The sequence below is a fragment of the Arachis hypogaea genome, chromosome 6, assembly GCF_003086295.3.
Source record: "Arachis hypogaea cultivar Tifrunner chromosome 6, arahy.Tifrunner.gnm2.J5K5, whole genome shotgun sequence".
NCBI lineage: Eukaryota > Viridiplantae > Streptophyta > Magnoliopsida > Fabales > Fabaceae > Arachis > Arachis hypogaea.
In genome coordinates this window covers 111086532-111097392 of record NC_092041.1, presented here as the reverse complement: position 1 = coordinate 111097392, position 10861 = coordinate 111086532, and the positions used below count along the sequence as shown (strand labels likewise).

Genomic DNA, 10861 nt, shown 5'->3' with positions numbered 1-10861 from the left:
GTAGCCGATTCTTTAACTAAACCATTGTCCCTGAGTTCGCTTCATAAATACAGGTTCAAACTACGACTTCGAGACAAATCGTGCCTCAGTTTGAGGGGGAGTATTGAGAGAACTGTTTAGTGGATAGTTAAAGAAGTATAAATAGGTGTAAGGAATACAGATTTGTGATTTTAGTGTGCTTTTGATTTTACATTTTCAATAGAATTCATTGTTTTTATTTTTCTCAAGAAATCTTCTCTATTCTAGAATCCTCTGCTTCTTAATTTCTTCCTGCTTGGGTTCACTGCAAAGTAGTTTTCTAGGGTTTTCAATTCCTCTTTCTTATTGATGTATAATTTCATCTTAACATTACAATAACGTTTATCCTACTGGAAAAGTCCAGGGAGCCAGCAACTTTATTAAATTCTGTCCAGCATGTAACCAGCAAAACAAAAATGAGTAATTCCATACTATTGTATGAAATCTCACACCATTAAAAATATCATTAATGGTTACTTGATGGCTACAAATCACAAAAGTTGCTAGTCCCTACCACTCCTATATTCTACTAGGAAAAAAACTGATGAACACAACAAATCTAGAAGCCATGAAATTGATTTTTGAACTTGAAAATTCATATGCAAATAATTGTTAAATAATAATTTAGTTAATTTTATTAAATTATTTAATAATTTTGATTTATTAATTTCATATAAAAATATTTATTATATATAAATTTTCATTAATTTTAAATTTTATATTTTATACTAATAAATTTTCTTTTAATTTCAAGAACGAAATCATCAATTAATTGTTAATTATTTTGTTTTTTATTATTATTAAATACAAAAAAGATAGAAGACTAAAAAATTAGACTTTTTATTTAAATAAAATAATAAAAGATCAAATTTACGTGAATCCCCCAAATAAAATTTTAAAACGTGAATCTCCTAAACTATATAATATATAAATCATTTCAGTGTAATCTCAGTTAGATAATGCATGAAACATGTTACCCTAGGACGATTTATACATGAAATTTATTGGATAAATGCACATAAATCGTCCCACGTCAATGTGTTTTTCAAGTTGTACTCATCCCACCTTAGTATGAGTTATACATGAAATTTATTGGATAAATGCACATAAATCGTCCCACGTCAATGTGTTTTTCAAGTTGTACTCATCCCACCTTAGTATGAGTTATGTTCTTTCACTTGAAGCCCACAACCCAGCACGATTTAAGTGCAAATACACAAGCTCAGCACCCAAGCACGATTTACGTGCGAATCCAAAACTAATAGATATATTTAAACATAATTTTAATTTGTACTTAAATATTTCTAGGTTAAATATTAATTTTTCAATAAATTTCGGAAGTGAACATTTTAATTAGTTAAAAAATATATATAAAAGATGATTTTGTTACAACAAAGATTTATCTTCTAAAATAAATAAAAAAAACTTTCTTTAAAGGACTAAATTATTGTATATGAATAACTCTATTTTTATTTCAAAGATAATATTTAAAAAATTAAAGAATTTAAATGTTTTAAAATAAGAAAATAATTAAAATGATAAAATAAAATTTGACATTATTAAATTTGTAATTTTATAAAATATATTTTTTATTATTTTATTTTTAAAAATTAAATTTTTATTTTATTATTTTATCAATTTATTCGATTTAAAAATTTTAATCAAGTATTAGATACTTATATTCAAAATTTGTTATAAGTCCAAAATTTGTTTATATTATATTCAGATAGTTATATTTTTTTTGTTATATGTCTAAATAATTTATGAATATAAAAATATTTTTATTTCTTGAATTAGGTTTTAAAATTGAGGTAAACTCAATTTTAGTTTTAATAGGATATTGAAATGGATTTAATCTATATCTACAAGTATTCACACAATAAATGTTTTACAAAATTAATTTTAGTACGTCAAGTACTCAACTTAATTGTTTTTTTTTTCTCTTAAATTCTACATTTGCTATGTATTTTGATTTTTTTACTTCATTTTTATGCTAGTGTTACTTGTATCCTCTGAATATTCAATTATTGATTGCTATTTATCCAAATCAGTACTATTCTCTCTACATAAAATATGTTATCCAATTCTCTATCATTTAGATAAAGAATTCATTGTTCGATTTTAGAATTATTCTAATATTTAATCCTAGATTAAAATCTTTTAAATTGAATAAACTGATAAAATAATAAAATAAAAAATTAATTTTTAAAAATAAAATAATAAAATATATATTTTCTAAAAAATTTTATTTGATCATTTTAATAATTTTTTATTTTAAAACATTTAAATTCTTTAATTTTTTTAGATATTGTCTTTGAAATAAAAATAGAATTATTCATACACAATAATTAATCTTTTCAATGAAGTTTTTTTAATTATTTTAGAAGATAAATCTTTGTTGTAACAAAATCATTTTTATATTCATTTTTTTAAATAATTAAAATTTTCACTTCCTAAATTTATTAAAAAATTAATATTCAACCTAAAAACATTTAAGTACAAATTAAAATTATGTCTACATATATCTGATTTGTACGTAAATCGTGTTTGGATGCTGAGGTTGTGTATTTACATGTAAATCGTGCTGGAGTTGTGGGTTTTAGGTGAAAAAATGTAACTCATGCTAAGGTGGGATAATTTACATACAACTTGAAAAAAACATTGACCTGGGACGATTTATGTGCATTTGTCCAATAAATTTCATGCATAAATCGTCGTAGAATCATATATTTCATGCATTATCTAACTCACATCACCTGGGATGATTTATATATTATATAATTTAGGAGATTTACGTTTTAAAATTTTATCGAGGAAATTCATGTAAATTTAATCTTCTATTATTTTATTTAAATAAAAAAACCAAAAAATTAATATATAAAAAAAGTACTTATAAGAATTTTTTTATTACTTATATTTTTAATAATGATTTAAGGTGGAATAAAGGGAGTAATTTATTTGTTGGTATTCAATTGGATTAGAGAATTATATATTTGATAAATAAGTATAAAAAATTAACTTTTAATTAGTTAATATTAATTATTATTTTTTGTTGTAAATTTTTTAATTTTTATTTTTTAAAAAATTTAAGATTTAGAATTAAAATTTAAAATTTAAAATAAAAATAATTTTAAAAAGATTAACCGAAAAAATGTTAGTTCTCTAGTCCAAGATGTATATTACGTCCTTGTTTTCGAATTTATGCAATAATCATCTCATGATCACAAAATAGAGCATACTTAACCTTGTTAATTATTTTTTTTAGATATGGCTAGGACTCTATCTTATGCTCACCTTAGTTTAATTATCTTCAGTTTGGTTGAATACATGAGATAATAATTAATAAATATTAAACAAAATAAACTCAGTTTATAGAAAATAATAATTAATAAATATTAAATAAAATGACTATTTTTGGTTTTTTTATTAACTATTTTCGATATTATCATATCTTAATAATTAAAGATTCTTCCACTGAATCCTACATTACATTCAATTGTTGCATTGTTGGAAGCTAACTTTCTGACGAATAATCAACGTACTTTACTTAGTCACTCGTCACACCCAAAATTTTTTTAAATCGTTGCTACTAGATCCGTTTACATTTCTATATATATGAAAATAGGGCTGAAAGTGAGTCAAGCCAGCTCATGAGCCAGCTCGAGCTCGACTCATTAACAGCTCGATAAACTAAATTCGTAAGCTGGTGAGTCAAGCTTGAGCCTGAAATTGAGCTAATAAATTAAATGAGTCGAGCTTGAGTTTGGATAAGCTTGGCTCATTAGCTCGTGAGCTGGCTCGATTATATATATATTATAACAATCTTAATTATTTAATATTTATATTTATTTTTTACATATAATTTTAATATAGGACATAAATAAAAAATTTATAATTTATTGATAGATAAACAATATATAAAATTGATCTTTTCAAATATTTTTTAAAATATATAAGTTATAATTTATTGATATAGAATTATAGATTATGTATTTATGTTTCTCTTATTTGAGCTAGCTCGTGAGCTCGAGCCAACTCGTGAGTTTTTTGTGAGCCAAGCTTGAGCTTAAGAAATAAGCTCGATTGTTAATGAGTCGAGTCGTGAGCCAAGCTCAATTTTCGTGAGCCGAGCTTGAGCTTGGTCTAGCTCGACTCAGCTCGACTCACTTCCAGCCAGTGGCGGAGCTTGAACCAAAATTTTGGGGGGCCAGAAACTTAACATAAAAATTTAATAATAATATTTATATCAAAATAAAATTTATAAATATAATTATTCTTTAAGTTTGTTACTAAGATAATAAATAAATAATTCTACAGATAAAAAATATAAAATAGTTTATAATGGTACTCTTCGAGTTTTTAATGACTTAAAATCTTCAATAATTGAGTCAGAACTAAACTTTTCAGCAATTTCTTTCTTAATGTAAATAACCAAACTATCCGTAAGAAAGTCGTCCTCCATCTTGTTTCTTAACCTTGTCTTTATTATTTTCATTGTTGAAAATGATCGCTCTGTAGTAGCTGTAGAAACTGGAAGAGTTAATATCAGACGAATCAATCTATCAATCAAGTAATACACTTTTGACTTTTTTGTTTCTGATAAACATCTACACAGTTCATGAATAGTTGACAAATTCTTCATTTCTGGATGCTGACGAACATCAAGAATAAAATGCTGAAGCTGAAAAGGCAAATTAATTTTCTCTTGTTCAGTAAAGTCTTCGGGATAGTATATCAACAAGAGTAGAAATCTTAGCAATGTCAAAATTTTTGTAAGCATCCTTAGGCATGAGAGTAGAGCTCAGACTTAGTAGATCCATTGCTTGATCATTAAATCTGCTATTTAACTCTTGTAATTGCTTATCAATTGTGACTAAAAATATCTCCACTCTAAAATAATGCTCAACTGTAATATGATCTTTTTGGTGACGCGAGCGTCCTTGCCTTGCAACATAAGAAGCAGTTAAATCAGGAATTAGAATATCATGTTGCTCACAAAATGATTTCACATTTTTTAATAATTCCTCCCATCTGTCATCTCTCATGCTTTGGATAAGTGTTTTTGTAGAATGAACTAGTTGCACAGCATTAATTATGTCTTGAGACTGCTTTTGTAAAACTTGACAAAGAATATCAGTTATTCCCATCATATCTTTCATCAAATGCAAGATCAATACAAACTCAAATGAGGTCAGGGTATTGTAAGCACTATCTGCATCACCACGCTGAGAATAAGTTGATCCATCAACAATAATCTTTTGTAAAACAGTCAACGTTGCACCATACATATTTATCAAACTGCAAACAGAAGAGAAATGAGAACTCCATCGAGTATCACCTGCTCGTTTCAAAGTACCAATTTGATTTGCCCCTTTACCAGTTTCAAGTTCATCAATCTCTAATAAATGGACAATTTCATCTGTCTTGGCAGCATGTAACTCATCATGTCGCTTACTAGAAGAATAAATGATATTGACGATGAAAGTCAATTTTGAAAAAAACTTATGCACAGGAATAACTTCTCTTGATGCAGCAACTAATGCAAGTTGTAATCAGGGAGTAAAACAGTGGATATAGTAAGCATAAGGACAATCTTTTAAGAATAATGCTTGTAACCCATTCCATTCTCCTCTCATGTTGCTGGCGCCATCATATCCTTGACCACGAATATTAGAGACATCAAGACCATGTCGAGAAAGAATGCCACACAATTCTTGTTTTAGAGTTAATGATGTAGTATCTTTGACATGTACAAGATCAAGAAAACGCTCTTGAATAAAGCCATGTATATCAACAAATCTCAAAACAAGTGCCATTTGTTCTCTTTTAGATTCATCACGAGCTACATCTACTACAATGCAAAACTTGGAATCTCCAATTTCTTCACAAATATGCTTTCTCACCTTGTTTGAGAGTATATGCAAGATTTCTTTTTGAATTTGATGTGAAGTATATTTAGCATTATATGGAGCATTTTCTAACACAGTTCTTGCAACTTCATCATTGTAAGATGCTATGAGTTTTATCATTTCAAGAAAATTACCTCGATTTTTTGATTCTGGAGTCTCATCATGGCCTCTGAAAGCACAAGCTTGAAATGTAAGCCAATGAGTTGCATCAATGGAGGATTTTAGACGAAATCGATTCTTTTGAATTTCCTCAGAAGTATGATCCTCAATTACATTTTGGATGTGACTTGCCTGATTCAATAAATCTAGACATGCTCCAACTGCATTATTGTGTGGTGAGCAAGGATCTCCAATATGTTTAAGAAAAGCACAATTCTTTCCATCATTAACTTTTTTCCAATTTCTAAACCCTTTACTAATAAAAATATCTGACCCATTACGTCCACTGGGTTTTTTGCTAACCAAATAACAAAATAAACAATATGCAGCATCTTCAGAAGGTGAATACTCTAACCATGAAGGAAAAATACCAAACCAAGCATATTGAAATCGTCTTGGATGCTTCGTACCAGATAAAGGATAATTGTCAAGATGCTTTTGATATGGACCCATTTAAGATAAGCTCGTCTAACCTCATCTCTCTGGTTTGGGTGATATTGCCAAATTTGAAGCCGTTTTCCAGGGTCTCGTTCCAAAGAATTAAGATCAAACTCATCAGATGCAACTCTTTGAACTTTTGGAGGTTGTATCTCACTTTCTTCGTGATTCATTATAGTAGAAGAACTATCTACAAGTGTTGATATTGTAGAAGTTATATGTTCCCCTTCTTGAATATTAGCCTTCCTCTTAAAAAATGTATCAATTCTTTGATTTTTCATCATTATTTTGTATAAAAATTTGAATATATATTCTGTAAAATATGCAAAAAAAAAAAGTTAGAAGGATAAATATTAAAATTTATAATATTTATTGAATTTTTTTTTATGAATTTATCAAAATACAATAATATCAATACTTATTAAATATTATAATATTTTTATTATATAAAAAATTAAATTAAATAAATAATAAAATATAAAATAATATTAAATTAAATAAATAAAAAATACCTAATTTTTTGAGAAGCAAAGCAAAGGAAATCTTGTGTTTTTATAGTTATCTTTTTTCATTTGATTTGATTATTAGATATCTTTTATTTTATTAGATGATTTTTTTTATTTGATTTGATTATTAGATGATTTTTGTTATTCTTATTTTTTTTTGTTAGATAATTTTTTTGATTTGATTTGATTTTATCTTTTAATTTTAATGTGTTGTGAAGTTAACAAAGGCCCACTCACTAAAAATTATTATACAATAAATGTATGAGATGGGAATTGAACTTGGATATTTCAAGTTATAATAAAGCATTTAAACCAATTGAACTATTTTTCATTTTTGATGAAGTACTACTAATTTTTTTATAAAAAATTTGGGGGGTACTTCTTAAATTAAATCATCTCACATTTTAAAAAAAATATTACACTAAATCACAATTCAAAAACACATTATTGTTAGTTCTATATTAAGAATAAAAATATACTATCTTAAGAAAGGTCAATCAATCAAATCAAGTACTATATATTATCACCTTAACAATTGAGATTAAGTTAATCTATGTCTAAGTTTGAAAAGATATGTGACTTAAACCCGCGACCTCTTAACTGAATATGAGAAGTCTATGCCATTTGAGTTATTACTCATTAGCGCATATGAACCTCTTTATTTAACAGAAAAGCTTTATTTTATCATATAATCAAATGGACAACTAAGTTCACAAAAATGAAACAAATAAGCCCTTATTGAGCTGCACAGGCAAATAAGAATTTTGTTGATATTTTTTAACATACAATGTTGTTAACCGTGAAAAATAAAGTTTGTTATGTTATATATATTATTATAGGTTTAATTTTACTTCAAATCATATACTTCCTTTTAAATTATTTAAAATAACAAAAAAAGGTTATAATTGAACGGAACGGCTAATAAAAAAAATACTTCTTAAAAGGCGTTTAACAGAAATAAAAAAGAGAAAAAGAAAAGGAGAAAAAAAAATATAAATTATATACAGTACATGTATGAAATTAATATATAAGTGTCAAGTTAATCAGTCTCTCATTTTATAAACTTCTCATTTTTTTTTTAATGTGAGACTAATTTTATGCACTCCTCACACTTGCAACATTAAAAGAGAACTCTCAATACTTAGACCACGTGTTGCATCACTAACAAATCAGAACATCTCGCCCCCTATGTTGAGTTAGCACACCTTCCCCGTATTGGTAACACGCCCTCGACGTGACACGTGCTAAGTCAGCACTCAGCAACTAATACGTCCACTAATATATAAATACACCAAATACACTTATTTCCATTAAAAACACTAATAATATTTTCAAATTATAATAGTTTTCGCTTTAGAAGAGGGATGTCGTCATCGGATAGGTGTTCAAGATGTCTTTCTAGCCAGGAATCGGTTATACATTGTATTCGGGATTGTCCAAAAGCTCAGCTTGTCTGGCAAAGGTTGGATATTCCTTGTCATCCTTTGGATTTGAAGAACTGGTTCTTGTATCATAGCAGAGAGCACCCGTTCAAGTTCTTTTCGGGACTTTGGTGGATATGGCGAGCAAGGAATAACGACATCTTTAATCCCCACGAAACTTGGCCTCCGGAAAAAGTCATTTGTCTGGCATTAACTTCAGAAAATGAGCTTAGAAATATTTTTGAATTACAACGTATGTCCCTTCCCTCTACTCTAAATGGTTTTTGGAATCCCCCATCCATTGGTACTTTTAAGATTAATTGTGATGCTAGTTATTTTGGTTCGGGTGATAGTGTTGGTTTTGCTTGTGTTATTAGAGATTGTAATGGGAGCTGGCAAAGGGGGTGTTTGGGAATGATTGAGAGTAATAGTATTCTTCAAGAAGAATTGTTTGCTATTTGGAGAGGATATCTCTTAGCTTGGGATGTGGGTCAACGAGATGTTATTTGTGAGACAGATTGTGTGGAAGCATTTAATCTTGTTACTCAAGATGGTTTTGGGTTTATTGATCCACTGGTACTCAAAATAAGAGATATCATGCATTGGAATTGGCGTGTTGACTTTCGTTTGATTATGAGAGATGCAAACACGGTGGCAGATACTATGGCAAAGATGGCGATGAAGTTACAACTTTCGCATGTGAAGCTTCTTTCACCTTGGGAGGAGTTTAAGAGTAGTCTTAAACGGGACTGTCCCTCTATTTAAGCAGTTCCTTGTTTTGTTTCTTTTGTTTTTCTTTATTTAATTTATTTCAGTCACCAAAAAAAAATTATAAAGTAGCCTAATTTGGCATCTTTAAATAAATAACCACAAAATAAATAGTGTATTTTTTTTACACTTTGTTTGGATGTTGGAAAAAAAAAGAAAAAAAAAGAAAAAAAAAGAAAATAGAAAGAAAAGTTGAGTTATTTGTATGTTGTTTGGATGAATAAAAAATAGATGGAAAGAAAATAAAGAGAAAATTTTTTTTTGTTTGAATAGAAAGAAAAGTGAGAAGGAAAAAAAATCATAATAGTATAAAATTACATTAATACCCTTATCATAAAATAAAGTATAAATATTTTTATTTATTCATGTTTTATTATATTTTATAAATATTATAAAATATTATAATTTTATATATTTGATTTAAATTATTTATCTAATACATATAATGTTTAAATATAAATTTCTATTATAATAATATATTAAAACTAAATTTATATTAATATTTGTCAATAATAATATAATTAAGGGTAGTATTAAAAATACAAAATTATAACACTTTTTTTTTTGTTTTCTTGTTTGTGATGAAAAGAAAAATTTTTTAAACTCACACAAAAAAAATTTTTCATTCTTATTTTTTTGATAACCAAACAAAAAAAAATATCATTTTTTATCTATTTTTTTATTTATTTTCCATCAAACCAAACATAGTGTAAACTAGTGAATGAGCTGTGTGATGCACGAAAAATATTTAGTATTGGAATTAACAAAATACATCATTTATGCATAATATAGTGTGTATCATAATCAAACAAATTTATACTTAAAAATCCTAATGTCTGCCCTTAATCGAATTAAATTAACATATACAAATTTTTCAGCATAAATGAGAAACTGAAAATCATTTCTTACATATTCGTTACTAATGTAAAAAAGTTTCTTCATGTCATGTTACATAACAAAAACACAATTTCATATATTTGCTGGTTCAACATTAGATAGAGTTACCTAATAACCTCCTATTAAACATTGAACTACCTAATAAAAAATATCAAGACTTCAACTTAAAAATATCATCCACAATTTACTAATCAATAATACTGAATGATACAAATAGAGATTTCTCTATATATAAAAAATATAATGCCCGGAGTCATAGATTATGAAAAATCTCTTTATACACAAAGGCCATAAATGCATTAAGAAACAAAAGGATCTAAAAAGCATGAAAAAAAAAGACAAACAAAAGTTGATAAGAAAGCAAATGAAATTAAACATAAAATGAATGAAAGATTATTTTATTTAGAAGTACATAATAAAAAAACATAGAACGTTAGTACTCTAATAATTATATAGAAATATTTAGGATTTCATGAAAACCATGATTTATTAATTATACTCTAATATTAGCCTCTAATAAAAAAAACATTACTTCGATGTAATATTGAAAATATGCATTATAAAACACATAATGCATATTAAATTATAAATTTAATTATCTTTATAATAGTTAAAAGAATTAAATGTTAAACATGCATTAATTTTTTATATACTAAAAAGATAAATTATAAAATATTAAAAATCATATTGTATTTCTATTAAAGTTTTAGACAATTTGTTAAAAATTGCAACCATAATTATTACA

General features: G+C 26.5%; 1 protein-coding gene across 1 annotated transcript; it reads right to left on the bottom strand.

Annotated features, from left to right (window-relative positions):
- Positions 1 to 4727: 4727 nt before the first annotated feature.
- On the bottom strand, positions 4728 to 6047 carry LOC112754199 (uncharacterized). The gene is made up of 2 exons (XM_029293907.1): positions 5609 to 6047; positions 4728 to 5554 (listed from the first exon to the last, which is right to left on the bottom strand). Exons 1-2 carry the CDS (start codon positions 6045 to 6047, stop codon positions 4728 to 4730), a joined length of 1266 nt encoding a protein of 421 aa, XP_029149740.1.
- Between the last annotated feature and the right edge of the window lie 4814 nt (positions 6048 to 10861).